The following is a 20,420-nucleotide window of genomic DNA, read 5'->3' as shown; positions in this document are numbered from 1 at the left end:
CATTCTTTTCCAAAGTAATATCTTATTTTTTTCTCAAAATAGCCCTGAAAACCAAGCATTTCTCTTTGGTGTACCTACTCATATCTCCCACTTGAAGACCTTACCCTTTTGTGAAGAACATTTTATTACATTAAAACAAAAACACACACACAACAACAAAACCTATGAGTTAGTGCTTAGCTAGATATACTCTTAGTTTGATTCATTCATTCATTCATTCATTCACGTGACAAGTGCTTTATGAGTGCCCCCTATGTGTCGGGCACTTTACGAATTGCTGGCAATATTGAGATCAGCAAGCTGCAAGTGTTGTTACAAGGAGCTCAACTTCCAGCATGAATGGCAACATAACACATGCTCTCATAGAGGTATTAACAAAGCTTCTGATTCAGTCAGGGAAATCCAGGAAGAATTCATAAAGGTAAAGAGGTTTACTCTAATGTGCACCTTGCAGGATAAGTAGGAACTCACCATAGGCAAGTTGAGTAAAGATCAGCCCAGCCAGTAGAAAGAGCTTAAGCAAAGGCATGGAGATGGGAAAGAAGATGTTTGGGAATGATGAGACTCCAGTGTGCGCTGAAATGTAGCATTCATGTGAAGAACTCAGGAATGGGGAAGTGGCAGGAGAGGAAGCAAGGAAGCGTTGGAATTATATATGAGGGAATTGAATGCTTTGCTGAGTAATCTGGGGATTATTTTGTAGGCAATGAATTGATGGTGATTTTTAAGAATGTAAGATTATCTCTGCCAACTGCCTCCATCATGCAGCCAAAAGGTGAGTTTAGGGATATAAATTTTAGTAGTTTTAACAAATCTCCTTGGCTCCTGGGAAACTTGAGTGAAGTATATTCCTGAGACAATTCAGTTCAATGATTGAATCTGAACAATATGTAATATAATGTTACTCATTAACAAATAAACTGTAAATATATATTAAATATGAGTAATAAACAAGCATGTGTGAAATGAATATCCTATTAACATCCCTTTTAGTTTAAAAGATTTATGACTCAGGCCAGGTGCCGTGGCTATTCTTCATTTCATGTATTTCTTCTCTAATCTTTATCCTCTTTTTCCTTCTGATAAGTTTCGGTTTACTTCTCTTTTTCTGGTTCTGTAAGGTGTAAAGTTAAGTGGTTTATTTGAGATCTTTCTTTTTAAGATAGGATTTATTGCTATAAGTATCCAACTTAGTACTGCTTTTGCTGTATCCCATACGTTTTGGTATGTTGTTTTTATTTTCATTTATCTGAAGTATTTTTGAATGCCCTTTTTGATTTTTTTGAGCCGTTAGTTGTTTCAAAATATGTAGTTTAATTCTATGTTTTTATAAATTTTCCCATTTTCTATTCTTGATTTCTAGTTTCATTCTATTGTACTTGATTAAAAAGTATTTGTAATATTATTTCATTTTATTATTTTAGAGACAAGGTCTCATTCTTTCACCCAGGCTGGAGTGAAGTGGTGTGATCACAGGTCACTATAACCTTGAACTCTTGGACTTAAGTGATCCTCCCACCTCAGCCTCCCAAGCAGTTAGGACTACAAACCTGTGCCACCACATCTGGCTACAGAATGTTTTTAATCTTAAATTTGTTAAGACCTTTTTGTGACCTAGCACATGATCTATTCCGGAGAATATTCATGTCCACCTGGGAAGAGTAATTATTCTGTTGCTGTTGAGTAGAAAGTTCTGTATATGACTGTTAGGTCAGTGACTTATGAGGTTGTTCAGTTCTGCTGTTTCTTTGTTAATTTTCTGTCTGTGTAATGTATCCATTATGAAGAGTGGGGTGTTGAAGTCTTCTATTAAAGCAACACGATAATAATAGAAGATTAAGTTCTTCCTTCAGATCTGTCAATGTTTGCTTTATATATTTAGATGATGATGTTGGATGCATACGTACTTATAATTGCTACATCTTCCTATTAAATTGACCCCTTGTCATTATATAATAACCTCCATTGACTTTTGTGACAGCTTTTGACTTAAATTCTATCTTATCTGATCTAGTATAGCCACATATACTTTCTTTGGGTTACCACTGCCATAAAATATCTTTCTTCAACCTTTCACTTTCAGCCTATCTGTGTTCTTAAATCTATCATGAGTCTCTTGTATTGTTGGGTCTTGTGTTACTATACATTTTATCTACTCAATGGCTTTTCACTGGGGAGTTAAAATGATTTACACTTGAAGTAATTATTGTTAGGTAGACTTACTGTTGCCATTTCGTAAATTGTTTTCTGTCTGTTTTGTAGTTATCTTCTTCCCTCTCTTTCTCTATTGCTGTCCTTCCTTTGTGATTTATTTTATTTTTTTTGGTAGTGATATGCTTTATTTTCTTTTTATCTTTTAGGTATCTACTGTACATTTTTTGTGGTTACCATGAACCTCGCATTAAACGTTTTATAGTCATAAATCTGTTTTAAGCTGATAACAACTTCAATTGCTTTAAGCTGACAACTTCAACTGCATACAAAATTCTGCACTTTTCTCCCCACTTGCTACTGTTTACATAATTGATGTCTTGATGTCAGCTTTTACCTTTTTATATATTTTGTTTTCATTAACTAATTTCTGTGATTATAATTATTCTTACAACCTTGCCTTAATTTAATACTAGTGTTAAAAGTGATTTATATACCTTCATCACATTACAATACTATGTGTTTGTCATTATATCTACTTTTAGCAGTCATATTTATACTTTCATGTGCTTTTTTGTTGTTATTTAGCACCTTTTAATTTCACCTCATTTTTGAAGTTCCTTTAGTACTTTTTGTAAGGCAGTATTTTTTGTAGTGGTGACAAACTGAGATTTTGTTTGGGAAAGTTGTTTTTTTTTTACTTCTTCACTCTCAGAGGATAATTTCTCTGGGTAAAGAATTCTTAATTGGCAGTTTTCCTTTTCTTTCTTTCAGCATATTGAATATATCATCCCACTGTCTTCCAGACTATAGGGTTTCTGCTGAGGAATCTGCTGATAGTCTTTTCAAGGCTCCCTTGTGTATTAAAAGTCACTTTTCCCTTACATCTTTCAAAATTCTTTGTCTTTGACTTTTAATAATTTATTTCTAATCTGTCTAAGTCTGAGACTCTTTAGGTTCAGCCTATTTGGAGATCTTTGAGTTTCAGAAATCTAGGTGTCCATTTCCCTCAGATTTGTGAAGTTTCTAGCCATTATTTTTTTAAATAAACTTTCTATCCCATTTTCTCTCTCTTCTCCTTCTGAGATGTCTATGTGTATATTGGTTCACTTGATGGTGTCCCATAAGTCCTATAGGCTTTCTTTGGTGTTTTTTAATCTTTTTATTTCTCAAATGACCTGTCTTTGAGTTCATTTCTTTCTTCTGCTTATGTGTTTTAAGCTAATAACAACTTCAATTGCTTTAAGCCTTTGAAGCCTAATCAAGTCTGCTGTTGAAGCTCTTTATCAATTTTTTTCAGTTTAGTCATGAAATTTGTCAGCTTCAGGATTTGTGTTTGGCTCTTTTATTATGTTTCTTATTTTTTATTAAACTTCTAATTTTATTGATGCATTTTTTTCTGATTTTGTTCAGTTGTTTATCTGTGTTTTCATATCACTTATTGAGCTTCTCTAAGATGATTATTTTGGCTGGGCATGGTGGCTCACTCCTGTAATACCAGCACTTTGGGAAGCCAAGGTGGGAGAATATAGCTTAAGGCCAGGAGTTTGAGGCTGCAGCGAGCTATGGTCATGCCACTGCATTCCAGCCTGGGTGACAGAGTGAGACCTTGTCTCTTAAAAAAGAGGATTATTTTGTTGAACAGTTTGGAAATCCTTTATAAAAAGAAAAAGTAAAAACATTTTAAAAAACATGTTATTTTGAATTATTTGGTCAAGCAGTTTATGAACCTCCATTTCTTAAGGGTCAGATAGTGAAATGTTATTAATTTCCTTTGCTGATATTACATGTGCCTGATTTTTCATGACCCTTGTACCCTTGCATTGGTGTGTGTACACTTGAAGGAACAGTCACCTCTTCCAGTCTTCACAGGCTGGTTTTGGCACACACATAAAGGCCTTTGCCAATTAGCCAGTCAGAGATTCTGGGCTGGTTAGCTGGTGATATTTATAAGCAAACCTATTGTTGGCTCCCATGAGTAAGATCATTGTGTCTATGGGTGGTCAGAGCTGGAGCTGTACCTGTAGGCAGATGGAGCTAGAGCCTGGTTCAAAGGCTGTGGAGCTGCCTCAAGGTCTGCAGGTGGTTTGGGTTACAGCTGAGTCCACAGGCAGTAAAGGATAAAGCTGCAGCTGCTAGCAGTGTGAAAAACCCATTGAATGTGGCTGTCTCTAGGTCTGTGGGTGGACAGGGCTGCCTCTGAGTCTGTCATCAGGTCTGGGGTCAGCAGGCCTGTTATCAGGGTGTGGTTCCTGCTGGATCTCTGGGCAGGTATTTCCTCTGTGACTGCGGTTGAACAACGTGGAGCTGGGCCACAGGGCTGCTTCCATGTCAAATGAGACCCAAAGGCATTAGGCCTTTTAACAAGGTTTTAGGCAGACATAGTTTCTACTAGGACCATAGGAGGGTACGTCTGGTGGCAAAATTATGGACAAATGATTCTGGAGCTGAGTCCACAGGAGATGAGGCTCATAATCCTGATTGACAAGGCTGCTACTGGAGGCATGAGACTGCCTTTTCAAAGCAGCTTTCCTTGATCTTGAACTCCGCTGGGGTGGTGCAGCCTCCAACTTGGGTCTCAAAGCTCATCAAAAGGCACTTTTGTCTGTGGATTGTTGGCAAGTCCATGTTTCTATGGGTGAACAAAAGCTGGGGACCTCCTATTTCACCATATTGCTGATATCACCTGAGTATGGATGTATTTGGTGATATGTGCTAAGGAGAAAAATAAAATGGGAGTGTGCTTGAAATTTTACATCAAATGACCAAGGAAGTCCTCACTGAAAAGGCGACTCTTTAATGGAGACCTGAGGGAGTGAGAGACTAAGCCATGCAGGTACCCGTATGTTACACAGCACAGCCAAGCTGGCAGTGTGCCTGGCATAGTGGGTGATGAGCATGCGGTGGGGGTGGAATAGTAGATGAAGCCAGAGAGGAGAGGTGGAGTGCATATCATGTAGGGCCTTGCTAGATTTATTAGGGACTTTGGATTTTACTGAAAGGAAAATTGCTTCATTGAGACAGCCATCTGTTTTCATGGTTCTCACTCATTTCCTGTTAAATTACACTATGTTTTGACAGAATCACTGTGGTTGGTATGGAAATGAGTTGATGAGGGGCAGGATAGACACAGAGGCATCAGTGAGAAGACCACTGCAATATTACAGGTAAGAGGACAGGGGGTGGGTGGGAGTGGTTGTAACAAGTGTGGAAAGGAGTGGTCACTCTGGATTTCTTAAGGTAGTGCCAACAGGGTTTGCCAACAGACTAGACATGGGTGTAAGACAAAGAGGGGAGTCAAGAATGATATAAAAATGTTTAGTCTGAGTAACTGTTATAGGCCAGTCTTCCCTATGTACAAATATCTTCAGTATCTTTCCTCCAAGCCCCAGGCAAAAGTATTTGCTGTGAGGTTCTGCTGATCCAAGAAGCACAATCCCTGTCTGAATCTCTGTCCTAAAATGCCTCCACAAAATGCAGAGACCTCTGGGCTTTAATTAATCAAAACTTTAGCAAAGGAGCACTTTGGCTGTGGATCCACTAGACTGATCTGTTCTGACACTACCTCACTATACAACTCTGGATAATTATGAGATACTGGAAATCATGCTAGACTTAGAGCCAAAAACTCCAGGATTCTGATCTTGGATTATCTACTAGCTAGCTACATGGCTTTGGGATAATTCGCTTACTCTCTGTGTGACTCACTTCCCCTATCTGTACTAGAGAAGCAACAATGCTACTCTGTCTGCCTCTTGGGAGTGCTAAGAAGCGTAAAGGAGACAATGTGTGTGAATGTGCTTTACAAGGTAAATACGTTATAATGCACTAAATAATCTGATGCTTTTATCCATTTGCTCCTCCAGATCTACCATCTACTCTTCTTCACCCTGTTTGTGCCTTGGAAGATTAACCTGTATAAGCCACATCAATCAGTTCCCTTGTCCCCTGTTTGGGTTTATCAGATGAGGTGTCCTGGCAGGAGATGGGAAAGCAGGAGCAGAGTAACCTTGGGGTATCTATTTCTCCAATGCCTCCAACCTAGATCACTGTGAATTAGTTTCATCCCTCAACTGACGATTACAGCTTCTGCCAATTAAGTGTCCCACTCCATATGGCTCTTTCTCTCCTGGTTCTAGTAATTGCTTCCTGTCCTCAGTTCTTCATACCTAGGAATGATAAAGGAGCCCTGCCCACTGACCTTGTGCTGTTATACTATCCCTGTGGTTTCCCTATTGCACCACCCATTCCTTTGTGAGTAGTCCCTCTTATTTTTCTCTCATCTGTTACCTAACTTGAATTTGCCATTTGCCTTCTGCTAAGAACTTGATGATACAATAGCTACGTGATGGGCTTCCCTTCCTGTGAGTCTTCAGAATATTCCCTTGCTTTTATTTAATGTTTTGAGATGAAAATAAATTCATCTTAACTGAACATTTCCTTGATGGCTGGTCTAGTAAAGGGAGCTTGCTTTTCAATACATAATGTTCATAACAGAAATTAAAAACTTTCCTCATGGAACACTCTGAGGTTCATGGTTTGCGGAGGCTTCATATAAAAGTAAGGTGAAGAAGGAATGGATATCAACCACTCCCCACCTCCATTTTACTTTAGAGTTTTTGGCTGATTTGGGGGAAGTTGCAAAATTTGTGCCTTAAGACAGTGGTCCCCAACCTTTTGGTACCAGGGACCAGTTTTGGGAAAACAACTTTTCCATGAACTGGGGGCTGGGGAGATGATTTTGGGATGCAACTGTTCCACCTCACATAATCAGGCATTAGATTCTCACAAGAAGCATGTGACCCAGAGCCCTTACACGCACAGTTCACAATACTGTTTGCGCTCAAATGCTACCACTGATCTGAGAGAAGATGGAGCTCAGGTAGTAATGCTTGCTCACCCTCTGCTTACCTTCTGCTGTGAGGCCCAGTTCCTAACAGGCTGGGGGCTGTACAGATCTGCAGCCCAGGGCCTGGGGACCCCTGCCTTAAGAGATCAACCAACTCTTCAATATATGAGGCTGTATGTGGGTAATTATAGAATTAACTTAGTATAGATGACCAGATGGGATTTTTAGTCAGTTTTGACCTAACTTGCCAGATATGAACTCATTTCTGTGAGGCAAGGCCTACCTCGCAAATCTCCTTCTGGGCTTTGAAAATCCAGGGGATCACATCTCCAGAAGGCAAGAGTTCCTTCAGGCCCTGAATGGTTTGGGACTTGAGTGGTAAGCATGGACCAATCTGCTCATTCAGGTGGAGCTCGCAGATTCTGTCACCCAGTAAGTGACGAAAGATTGTATTCTCATTCTTCTTGTTATTCACAAGGACACTGAGGAAATGGTGCAGGTCCTGCCAGAGGTCAAGAAGTTGGGTCTCCACTTTCAAATTCAGCTTCTTCAGGTGGTCCCGGAAAGGGTTCCCTGCATAGGCATCAGCACACAAGGCCAAGTGGGTGTATCCTAAGGAGAAGCCTTGCTTGATGGCCTTCTGAATTGTCATCTTGAAGGAGGGGTTGACGATGGGGGTGACAGTCCTCAGGTGGGTAGAGACCTTTGACTCAAAGAGACCCTCCATGTGAAGGTGGCTGTTGGCTTTATTCTTCATGCTGGATGTTTTTGCATAACGCATATCCTTTTCCAGGGAACTGATTCTTGTTTCCTTTGAAGAAGACATTTTCAGGGAAGGCATTTGTATAACCACCTTCTCTTGAGAACGTGTCTCCTGTAGGGGCATACAGATAGTATCTGGCTTGATGTCCATTTCCAGAGACCAAGAGTCAGGATGTACCAATTGCCACATCTTCCTCTTGGCTTTCCTGCACGAGTACTGCTTCTGAAAGTGGCGGCACTTCTTGATGCTCATGTTCAGAGGAAGCCCCCCTACGTGGGTGTAGCAAACGCTGTATAATTGAGTCTCATACTCCTGCATAAGACCATGGCATGCTTCCTCCTTGGTCATAGTCATCTTGGCGTGGGTGTAAAAGTTGGGAAGCCAGTAGCTCTGGAGTTTGAACAGAGCCACTTTCTGCATGTGGCTCAGGATCTCCCTCCTAGTGGTTGACTGGTTGGGATGCCAGATGGAGAGGTTCAGGAGGGACTCTGGAAATAATACAGAAAAATGATGTGATGATGGCAGTGAAGATGATGTTGGAGAGGTTTTCAAATGTCTTTGTGTAGAGCATTTGATTAGTTCCTCACACAATCCCAGAGTATGAATAGTTAAAATATATAGTCGACACATTTTTATGGTTTTCTCAGCACACAGTGATCCCTTTATCTTCTTTCCCAAGCCATGTTATGGGATTACTTTTTAGACTATTAAATGTTATTTTAAAGAAAAGCAAAAGCACAAGAAAAATGTTTAAGAATAAGAGACATCTACATTGAACAGGATTTTTGATGAACAATTTAGGGCTGGATAAGTAGCACTAGCTCTGATTTTAATGCCATCAATTCTCAATCAACTATGGGAATAGAGAGGAGTGTGACTAATCCCAAACAGCGCATCTCTTGGAACACATTTGTATTTGAGTTAGGAACGCCTCCTCATTTAATCAACAAACAAATATAAATAAATCTTGCATTCTAGAGAAGGAGTTGGCAAACTTTTTATGTAAAGGGCCAGATGGTAAATATTTTGGCTTTGTAAACCACATATTTCCTTCTTTTTTTTTTTAAAGCCCTGTGAAAATGTAAAAACAATCTTAGCTCACAGGCCACATATACTGCATTTGGCCAGTGGGCTGAAGTTTCTTCTAGAGAATCCCAATTAAAAAAATAAAATTACAAAAGTATGTAGGCTCAAATGTTACAGGTGCTTTTCAAGTATCCTGCCCCAATTCCTCCTCCCTCCCTTCCAGCCAGCCTTCATTGGTGGGTTTGAAAGAGGCAAGTACTAGCTTAAGGACAACTGGTGTCTTTCAATACTTTCCTGGTTAGGGGCTGGGGTTGCCACTAGCATCTCTCATACATAGAAGATGGAGAGAAGGTGGGGTTTCCTGCAAAGAATTCTCAGACACTGGATTTCTTTTTTCGTTGCATTCCCCAAGAATATGCTTTATAATTCTTACTGATGTTCATGTTGCAGAGGGTTACTACCCTGGAGCCCTCCTGCAGATGAGTGGCCCTCAGCACGAGGAGGAGGGACAGGTAGTGGTCTCTCACTTCCAGGTCCATCTCATCTATGCTCAGGATCTTCTCAGCAAGAATCCAGAAATCCACCAGTTCTTCACCTACAGATGAGACAGAAGAGGCACAGAGCTGTACCCTTATTTTGCCTCTTTGGTGGTTGCATCTGGGTGAATCAGCTGACATCCCCCACCAGCCTGTTCCACTGCATCAATCATCATTCCTGGTAATTGGTTCAAGGTATCATCTCTAGAAAAGTTCTACTGTGGGAGGCATGGGGAGAAGAGACTTAATGCATGGGAATCCTTCAGCTTTTTGTTGCTGGTGTTAGAAGAACCATTACTAGGGAAAACTGCAAGACTCTGGGGGTGGATTATGAAATATTTAAATTTTGTCAAAAAAAAAATGAAGATTGGAAAAAAAAAAACATTTTCTAGATCATGGACTGAGAGCGGCCTGCAGAAGGACACTGGAGCCAAAAGATGCCAAAGACTACATTCCCTTTTTTGAACACTTTTCCAGGGCCAAACTCTGAGTGACAAAGTGAAAGATGTAATCCATTTAGTTCTTCCCTACCTGCTCCCTGGACATCCAGGATTTCACCCTTAAAACTAGGGTTTAGGCCTGGATGAAACTTAATGTTGTTGAGCTGGAGTGTCAGCCAGGACCAGCTGCCAGCCTCCCAGCACCCAGCACCCAGCAATTAGCTGGACCCAACAGAACAAGAGGCAGTGTTTCCAACACTCCCACTATGGGGATTTGTTTACTCGTTCCTCGTCTGTCTCCCCGCCAAAATGGCAGCTTTGTGAAGAAGGGACTTATGGCTCTTGTTCACCTTTGTAACCCAACCTACCAGCACAGTGGCTGCCACATAGCGGTGCTCAACGATATTGTTAAATGAATGAATGAATAAATGAGTAAAAGGGATTCCAATTGCTTTTCCTTTAACCTATACTATAGACCTCAGTTTTCAAAGATTATTATCCAAACCACAGTATTGAACATTTTTATATTCACCATAGACACACATAACTGGGGCTTAGGGGAACTTGAGAACACCCCAGGAACAACCCCAAAAACCCACCTGCACTGCCTATGAGGTAGGAACAGAAGCGCCACATCCCTTTGACCCCGCCAATGCATTTCTGGAGTAGCCACTGGTCTGCCTTTTTCCATCTCATCATCTTGGCTGCCAGGAAAAGTCCACCATAAGAGAGAGAATGAACTCTTCCCCTAGCCCCTCTCCCAGCCAGACCCTCATTTGTTTAGTGTGGTGAAGACAAATTGTGCCCACTTAGGTGAATAGGGTCCAGATCATGTGCTTTTGAAGCTAGGCATCAGACCATTTGGTAACACGTGTTAAGGTTCATGACAGGGACCCACAAGCATCACACAATTCACAGCTCAAAAACACCCTCCAACCAGCACCACCACCAATTACATTTTAAGAGGCTCACTCTGGCTTCTATGAGCAAGAGAGCAAGAGTAAAAGCAAAGAGACTAATTAAGACAAGATTTTATTAACTAGGTGAGAAATTATGGTGGCTTAAGCCAGATGGTAGTAATGAAGGTGGTGAAATCTGTTTGATTTTAGATTAGGCAATTTTACTATGTTCTGCAGCCACCATTAAGTTTCTCATTTCTGGTTATGGTGAGATAAATGGCTCAGTCCATCTGATTCCTGCATATTTCTGTAGATACCAATTTTTTAGGCTAAGGTTTTACCTACTGCCATACCATGAGCTGGGCTATGCACATATCTATAAATTCAGCCAATATTTGTATCTTACTAGAGTACTGACAGTCATAAGATTATTATGAAGTGTGACTTCCTATATTTCTCCACACATACACAAACAGACATGCATACCAATGCTTACCTCCTTCTGGGGACTTAATGAAACTGATGAGCTCCTGACAGAGAATGTAATGGAAACACAAGTTTGTTTTACAGAAGAAAGGTAATCGGTATTTTTCCAACCAGGTCAATAATCCTTTGTATTTGGCAATCTAGAGTCAAAGCAAAATAGAAACAAAAAAAACTAAATGAAACTGAACTGCTAAGAAATACAACTTAGTAAGGGGCAGCTAATCGCCTCACACTTGCAGTGTCTGGCCAAAGGAGAGGTGTGTTGATTAAAAATAATTTCTGGGAGGCCGAGGCGGGCGGATCACGAGGTCAAGAGATCAAGACCATCCTGGTCAACATGGTGAAACCCTGTCTCTACTAAAAATACAAAAACTAACTGGACGTGGTGGCACGCACCTGTGGTCCCAACTACTCGGGAGGCTGACGCAGGAGAATTGCTTGAACCCAGGAGGCGGAGGTTGCAGTGAGCAGAGATTGTGCCACTGCACTCCAGCCTGGCGCCTGGCAACAGAGTGAGACTCTGTCTCAAAAAATGATGATAATAATAATAATAATAATAATTTCTATAAACCTGGAACCTGGACTTAAAAAAGAGAAGTATCAAAGAGGAGCAGAGACTTGCAAAGAAGTAAATGGATCAGTAGAAAATAAAATCATGATCTTTCACGAAAAAAATTCTTTCTTATTCCTGAAGTTGTTAAAGAAAAAAATCTAAGTCTTGCTTGAAAGAAGAAAAGCAGAAAATATTTGTGTCTGTGGTGTCAGATCATAACTCTATTCAGCTTGCTTCTTTGTAAACACACTCATAATTTCTAACAAGCTCCTACCCCCTATCAATTGTACAACATGTACAAAAACAGGTTCACACATAGTGTCATTTAGAATACGGGATGGATTCCTGAGGGATCAAGCCACAGAGAAAGGAGAATTTTTTTCAGCTTTCAGGGTTATCCTTGGGAAATTAAATATAAGAGTTAGAATAGAAGGCCAGAATAGAAGGCCCGCCACCACTCACGCCTGTAATGCCAGCACTTTGGGAGGCCAAGGCGGGTGGATCACCTAAGGTCAGTAATTTGAGACCAATCTGACCAACATAGAGAAACCCCATCTCTACTAAAAATACAAAAAATTAGCTGGGTGTGGTGGTGCAAGCCTGTAATCCCAGGTACTTGGGAGGCTGAGGCAGGAGAATCACTTGAACCTGGGAGGCAGAGGTTGCAGTGAGCCAAGATCGTGCCATTGCACTCCAGCCTGGGCAACAAAAGCTAAACTCCATCTCAAAAAAAAAAAAGAGTCAGAATAGAATGTCTCTTCTCAGCTCTCCAGAACTCAGAGAGAACAAAACCTTGTTGTTATCAGGTTTAGAGTGGTCTTTCTGATCCTATATGCCCCCTTGTAGGGCACGTGGAAGCCATTGGTAACTCTAAGGTCTACATAGTAGAAAAGGAGAACAGGAGTGGGGAAAAGGGAAAAATAAGTAACAGAAAAAAGCCATAAAGAGAAGAAATTGGGAGAAAAACATGCCTCTGGAGAAGAATAGTTGAGTAGTCATCAGAAATTGCAGAAAAGCATCTTATCTTGATCTATATCTGATAACACATACAGATAAGAATTACTTGGCCCATGGGCTGCCCCTTCCCACCCCACACCCACTACAGACATTGCCAGTCAATTCCCAGAGTCTTTCTTGCTTAGATGTGCCCTGTTCTTCTCAGCACAGTGTCCCAAGTGTCTAACCTATCACAGTAGGTGTGAGAATCCCATTTGCTAACTATGGACTATGGAAAGAATTCACCAGCAATTGCTTGCACAAGAGGTAAAAAATGTGAAAAGAAGAAATGTCTGCCTGGATTGATGCTGTTTGTTCTACTCCTCTGCTTTACAGTTTCTCCTGTAGTTATTCTGTGAGCCTCATCTTTTCCTCCCTCTCCCAATTCACATTTCAAATAGTTCCCTCATGGCTGGCACCATGGCTCCTGCCTGTAATTCCAGCAATTTGGGAGGCTGAGGTGGGTGAATTACTTGAGCTCAGTAGTTTGAGACCAGCCTGGGCAACACAGTGAAACTCCATTTCTACCAAAAATACAAAAATTCTCTGGATATGGTGGCAGGTGCTGTGTGGTCCCAGCCATTTGGGAGGCTAAGGTGGAAGGATTGCTTGAGCCAGGGAAGCAAAGGTTGCAGTGAGCCAAGATCACACCACTGCATTGCAGCCTAGGTGACAGTGAGATCCCATCTCAAAAACAAAAACAAATTAACAACAAAAACAAATATGGCTTCCTCATCCTCCACCCTAAACCCTCCACCTCTGAAGAATTTTACTCACCAAGTTACAAGGTATTTCTGGCCACAAGCTCCACTGTGAATTTTCAACAGTATAAAATGGTGTCTGACCAAAAACCTGCAAAAGAAAGCTAGCAAACGTCAAGAGAGTAGAGATTGTCTTCATGTATATGACACAGCCCATCTGCAGCCACAGGGGAAGAGAGGTTCCACCGCTCTTTTATTTCAAGGAACATTAATTCTTAAATCTATTCCGCTGTATCAACTTGCCCTGCACACACGCGCAAAAGCCCTAAACAGATTGAACTGCAAGATTAATTTATCTTTTGACTCCACCGTGCCCCAACCTGGGAGCTATCTTTCTTGTGGAGCCTGAGCCTACCTGAGAGCTATTTGCTTGCGTGCAAAAGCCAAGGCCCATGTTATTAGAAAGCATTTACTTTGTGTATTCAGTATTCATTTTTCTCCCTGGACTTAGAGAGTTAAAGCAAATGTCTAAAATGTTTTCCCAGTGAAAAATAGCTCTGGATTTACCCAAACTGGAGAAGATAGACAGGACTAAAGATATGGAGATTAGGGGTACAAATTACATATGGAGACATTGAGAGTGTCCAGAACTGATATGTAATTCTAGGATGCCATCCCCTTTTGTCATGGAAAAGAGACTGTCATCTAGGCAACCAGCATTGAAATGGATGGGAAAGGACTTCTATGTTTATAGGTATGTAAACTTAAGCAGTTTCACCATGGGCAACAAAATGTCTTCAAAGTGTCCCAGAAGTATTTGCAGAAAACTAGAGGGGCTGCAGCTCCAATTCCTGGCTGAACTCTCGGCCCATCATGTCAGTCTGACCATCTCCCCAAGATGAACAGCCCCACACTGTTGTTAGTCTATGGCCCTCTTCCCTTGACCCCATTTGTCCCTTGCCCTCGGCTGTGAGGTGTTGAAGGAAGGTGATGGTGCTGTCTGCATCTTACAGTTATAAGTTTGTAAAGGAGTCTCAGTCCTTAGGGATCTCTCTCTGCTCTGCACTCAGTGTGTAAGTAACACAACATGCCCTGACTGGTGTGTTAAGCTACCTTTAAGGAGTGGTGATAGGACTGTGAAGTTGTGCGATTATGTGGGAGTGGTGTTCGGAAGCAGTTTCACTACCCGACATTTGCACCATAGAGGGCACAGGTTAACGTGGAAAACACATCAGGCCTGAAGCCAGCAGACCTGGTCAGCTCCTCGAACTGCCCCAGATTCACTGTGTAATCTTAGGCAAATCATTTAACTTTTTTTTTTTTTTTTTTTGAGGAGCCTTGCTCTGTCGTCCAGGCTGGAGTGCAGTGGTGCCTGCCATCTCAGCTCACTGCAACCTTCACCTCCCCAGGTTGAAGCAATTCTCCTTCCTCAGCCTCCTAAGTAGCTGGGATTACAGGTACATGCTGCCATGCCTGGCTAATTTTTTGTATTTTTAGTAGAGATGGGGTTTCACCATGTTCCCCAGGCTGGTCTCGAACTCCTGAGCTCAGGCAATCCACCCACCTCAGCCTCCCAAAGTGCTAGAATTACCGTTGTGAGCCACCACTCCCAGCCTAACTTTTTTTTTTGAGATGGAGTCTCACTCTGTCACCTGGGCTGGGGTGTGGGAACACAATCTCAGCTTACTGCAACCTCCGCCTCTCAGGTTCAAGCAATTCTCCTGCCTCAGCCTCCCCAGTAGCTGGGATTACAGGTGCACGCCACCGCACCTGGCTAATTTTTATATTTTTGGTAGAGACGGGTTTCACCATGTTGGCCAGGCTGGTCTCAAACTCCTGACCTCAAGTGATCTGCCTGCCTCTACCTCCCAAAGTGCTGGGATTACAGCAAATCATTTAACTTCTGAGATCCATTGGTAAAAAGGGAATACATCCTACCTCACATGGTGACTATGGGAATTAAGTGGTAGAAATTTGTAAACTTAAGGAGTATTCAACATGAACTACTACTGCTGTCTCTCTTTATAGACCACAGCTGCCTAAGTGGCCAGAACTTATAATCTTGGCTGGAACACCCTCCCCACATCACTCTCTGTTTCTAGGACATTACTGTGAGCTCTTTTAATTGTGTTGGTGAATTGACTGATTAATGTGTCTTAAGATTACTTTTCAGCCAGGTGTGGTGGCTCATGCCTGTAATCCCAGTCCTTTGGAAGGCCGAGGTGGGTGGATCACCTGAGGTTAGGAGTTTGAGACCAGCCTGGCCAACATGGTGAAACCCTGTCTCTACTAAAAACACAAAAATTAGCTGGTGCTGTGGTGCACACCTGTAGTCCCAGCTACTTGGGAGGCTGAGGCAGGAGAATTGCTTGAACTTGGGAGATGGAGATTGCAGTGAGCCGAGATTGCGTCACTACACTCCAGCCTGGGCAACAAGAGTGAAACTTTGTCTCAAAAAAAAAAAAAAAAAGAGATTACTTCTGAAACCTTCATATTAAGACAGTGGCAGAGACAATAGAGTGATAAACACAGAAAGACCCACTCTCAGAGAGGCCTCTTCCTTATCCCGGTTTTAATCCTGTTGCCTCACACCACCATCCATCCACGCACCCAAGCCTGTTACCCTTGCTTCCTTCCTTCCTGTTACTCCTCGCCCAACATTTATAATGACATGGTCCTATATTTTGTTTTGTTAACAATCTCCCCTATGTATCTCATCCTTCTCTCCCCTTTCCCTTTTGACCCTCATTACTTCCCACTAGATGATTGAAACAACCTCTTAACTGCTTTCCCTTCCTTCATTAAGGTCTCCTGCCCACCCATTGGCCAAACCTCTGCAGGATAATTTTCCCAAATGAAAGCCTGAAGATGTTATTCCTTTACTTCAAATCCTTTGATGGCTCTCTCGCGCCTTAAGGTAATGTCCAAACTCCTCGGCATGGCTTGCCTGATCTCCAGGGCTTGGCAGGGGCTGCCTATGCAGCTTATCTCTTGTGGCGTCTCACCCTCACAACCATTCATCAGCCTTGCTGAGTTACAATTTCCTCCAAAGCATCAAAGGATTGTATTCTTTGGAGCCTTTACTTTCTCTATTCTGTGTAAGGCTTTTGCTTTTCTTGCTGCTCACTCCCTAGTCTTCTGTTTCCTCCTATTTTTATTCTTTTTTTTTTTTTCAATTTGAGATGGAGTCTTGCTCTGTGGCTCAGGCTGGAGTGCAGTGGTGCAGTCTCAGTTCACTGCAACCTCCGCCTCCTGGGCTCAAGTGATTCTTGTGCCTCAGCCTTCCAAGCAGCTGGGATTACAGGTGTGCACCACCACACCTGGCTAATTATTGTATTTTTGGCAGAGACGGGGTTTCACTATGTTGGTTAGGCTGGTCTTGAACTCCCAACCTCAGGTAATCCACCCACCTCGGCCTCCCAAAATGCTGGGATTGCAGACGTGAGCCACTCCTCTTCCTATTTCTTTATGCATCTTTTTCTCCTCACCTTCTGCTTCCAGTTAACTGTCAAGTGCCTCCTTGTCTTTTAATATTTGGCTTGTGTCAGCTTTTCCTGAATCTTCCAGGTAGGGATGATCTCTGTCTCTCATGAGTACTGTACTCCTACTGCCTCCTAAAAAGTTCTGTCATGTCACCCAGACCTTCAATAAATATCTCTCACACTAGACTGGGAATTCCATGAGGACAGGGATGCTGTCATTAATATGTGCGTCTCCAATGCTAAGCCCAGGCCAGGGGTTGGCACAAAGTAATCACCCAATAACCATTTGTGGGATATACAGGATGTTTTTCCTACTTGTCTGAAATTCAGCCTTTTACTATATACCATCTCATGGGAAAGGTTCATCAAGATGAGCCACAATTCATAAGGCACCAGTGTTAAATTGTCACCAAGGATTTAAACCAAAAAAGATTCAAGATAAGTCCAGGTTTGGGTTTAAGAATACTTTGATGTTTGAGATTTGTTTTAGTTGCATAGATTAAGGAAATAGATAGGCTTGTTCCAGTCAACAATGATTTCTATGTGCCAAACACCTGGTAAAGGGAGTAGAGCAGAATAAATAATCCTCAGTCCTTGTCCTGCAGGAATTCACTGTCTCATAATCAACTGGGGACACACACACACACACCTCAAGAGAGTTGCAAAGTGCCAAAGGGCTCAGAAGCAGAGAAGTTTCCATCAGGAGGTTCCAATTGTGAGGACCTAGGAATTCCTTAAGGAGAATAGAATTTAAGCAGAGATATGAGGAATATTTAAGACTTTTGTAGATGGAACTATGGGAAAGGTATTCCTGGCAGAAAACAAACACAGCCCAAGGAGAGGTTCAGAGGTGGGCGAATGACCCTAACCCTAACCCTAACCCTAACCCAGGTGTGCCCAGCAAGGGTAGAACCCCTGTCACTAGAGCACTGGGTATCAGCAGAGGGTGTGATAGGAAGTCACTTTGGACAGGCAAAGGCAACTAAGGAGGCTGCGGATTTAGGATTTGACGACATCAACAACAATGGGAAGCTTTTGGAGATTTTAGAGGTGGTTCTGGTTCATGTTTATTTGCTCAAATTAAAAGAGTTTTTGTATTTAAGAAGAAATTTAGTAAAACCCAAAATAATGACAAATAAAAAAAAAATCACTCAGCTCTGTGAGATTCACTATTCAGCTGCTAATGAAATATTTGTATTTAAATCTGAGAATGCTTACCGGGAGAGAGAGAAATGTGTTGAAAAAGTCGACAAAGATTTCATCCTCTAGCAGAATTATAAGATTTGTAGACCTGATTATCTCTATATGGAGAGAGAGAAATAAAAAAATAAATAAATAAAAAAAAGATGAACCAGAATTGCATTCAGGTTGAGAAAATGAAGCAATCAAATGGATCATTTCACATTGCCAAATCTCGGCATGAGGACAGCCTTTAGGGCCATCCAATTCAATTCCTCCCCTTCTCCAGGACTCTCTTTTTCAATATCGTTCTGCTTAAAGACTCCCAGCTGTGGGGAGCTCACTGATGCACAGGGATGCCCATTCCATTTAGGAAGAAGATGAAATGGTTAGAAAGATTTCTTTTTTCCTATTGTGACTGACTTCTTTTACCTTCTATATGTAAAAATTATGCCCTCTGAAGCTTGACAGAATCCATTTAAGTCCCCATAAAAGGGACAGTCCTTCCAGTATTTATAAAGACATCACAGACGTCTGCTTACCTCCAACCCTGCTGGCTAGTCACTAAGCAATTCTTCAACCCATTCCTCATATGGCCTTCTCTCCATCTGGTTCTCTGATTGGCTGGAGTGGTACCCATAACTGAAACACTTCAGATGCTTCCCAGAACAGAACATAGGAGAACTCTTGCCTAGGTTGCTCCTGATGCTAGTGCAATGGGGCCTGAAGTGATGGGTTAGCTTTGGGGGCTCTCATATCACGCTATTAACTCCATTATGCTTTTACTTATATAGCCACTTTTCAGAAACCCAAGGGCAGGAATTTACATTTATTTCAGTCAAATTTCTGCTTGTTAGATTTGGTCCAACATTACAGCCTGACAAGAGCTTTCTTGAATATTAATTTGATCATACAACATATTTATTACTTCTCTCAGGTGTGATCATCATGCTGCCCAAGTTAATTCAAGGAGATAAATGTTGAATGTCATAAAGCCAAACATGGAGACTCCAGGTGAATGAAGCAACTCACTCTTTTAGTAAATTACAGTTTTCTCTAATTTACTGTCTACACTCCTTAGAGCAGAACGTTCAGCTAGAGAATAATAAACTAATTGCTTTATCAATGGTCCAGCATCACTTCATCATACCCAAAGTTCATAATAAAAGACTGAAAAATGGGTCCAAATATTATGTCCTAAGCTCATCTTTCAGTCGAATCTGATGAGGATGGTAAGTGCCACACATACTCACAAACATGTAGTTATGATAACATAAGAAAACTAAACAATCATTTTTCCTGATGACACTAGGGAATTATTGGCTTCATTTAATAGAAATAGAATTAGAAACTCTTGGCCAGGCATGGTGGCTCATGCCTGTAATCCCAGCACTTTGGGAGGCTGAGGAGGGTGGATCACAAGGTCGGGAGTTTAAGACCAGCCTGGACAACATGGTGAAACTCCGTTTCCACTAAAGATACAGAAAATTGGCCAGGCATGGTGATGTGTGCCTGTAATCCCAGTTACTCTGGAGGCTGAGGCAGGAGAAGTGCTTGCACCCAGGAGGCAGAGGTTGCAGTGAGCTGAGATCACGCCACTGCACTCCAGCCTGGGTGATAAGAGTGAGACTCCATCTCAAAAAAGAAAAAGAAAAAAAAAAGAAAATAAATCCAGACGATAAAATACTGTTGTGAGTGACAGAGCTGGTATCAGCACTTGCTCTCTGTTCGCAGACATCTTTTTTCTTGCTGTTATGTGTTATGTGTGTTTTATCTGTACCCCTCACAAGCCCTCTGTTCTTCTTTTTATAAGCAGTCCTTGATTTATTTAATCTATTCCATATGGATCATTTCAAAATCTGTGTTTTCAGTCCAGACTTCTCTCCTTGACTGGTTTGTTTTTGTTTGTTTGTTTGTTTTTTTGAGACAGAGTCTCGCCCAGTCGCCCAGGCTGGAGTGCAGTGGTATGATCGCAGCTCACTGCAACCTCCACCTCCTGGGTTCAAGTGATTCTCCTGCCTCAGCCTCTCAAGTAGCTAGGATTACAGGTGTCCGCCACCATGCCTGGCTAATATTTTGTATCTTTAGTAGAGACGGGTTTCACCATGTTGGCCAGGCTGTTCTCAAACTCTTGACCTCGTGATCCGCCTGCCTCGGCCTCCCAAAGTGCTGGGATTACAGGCGTGAGCCACAGCGCCTAGCTCTGGTTTTAAATATGCGTGAGCTATGGGACAGCTCTACACGCACATCCATCGGGCACTTTCATCTCAACATGTTCAATGTGCCCACAGGCCTCCCAGCCTGCAACTTTTCCTACATTCCTGGTCCCAGTTACTGGAATCATTATTTATTAAATTAT

At 41.8% G+C, this 20,420-nt stretch overlaps 1 protein-coding gene across 6 annotated transcripts in view; it reads right to left on the bottom strand.

The window, feature by feature from the left end:
• Window positions 1-20,420, bottom strand: part of RGSL1 (regulator of G protein signaling like 1) — a 144,448-nt gene that overhangs the window by 58,611 nt on the left and 65,417 nt on the right. For all 6 annotated transcript variants that reach the window (XR_010340481.1, XM_064370852.1, XM_064370856.1 and 3 more), the window contains 6 exons: window positions 18,101-18,183; window positions 13,477-13,551; window positions 11,161-11,290; window positions 10,365-10,469; window positions 9,223-9,384; window positions 7,284-8,251 (listed from right to left, as the gene is read on the bottom strand). Coding sequence is in view for 5 of the 6 variants with exons in the window: in XM_064370852.1 (XP_064226922.1) it covers window positions 7,284-8,251; window positions 9,223-9,384; window positions 10,365-10,469; window positions 11,161-11,290; window positions 13,477-13,551; window positions 18,101-18,183 (1,523 nt within the window). In the remaining variant the exon portion in view is untranslated. The remainder of the gene's footprint in view (window positions 1-7,283; window positions 8,252-9,222; window positions 9,385-10,364; window positions 10,470-11,160; window positions 11,291-13,476; window positions 13,552-18,100; window positions 18,184-20,420) is intronic.

The sequence above is a fragment of the Aotus nancymaae genome, unplaced genomic scaffold, assembly GCF_030222135.1.
Source record: "Aotus nancymaae isolate 86718 unplaced genomic scaffold, 86718_ANA_hifiasm-v0.15.2.pri h1tg000108l, whole genome shotgun sequence".
In the NCBI taxonomy this organism is placed as follows: domain Eukaryota; kingdom Metazoa; phylum Chordata; class Mammalia; order Primates; family Aotidae; genus Aotus; species Aotus nancymaae.
Note: the sequence above shows the minus strand (reverse complement) of the source record. Positions and strands in the feature narration are given on the sequence as shown.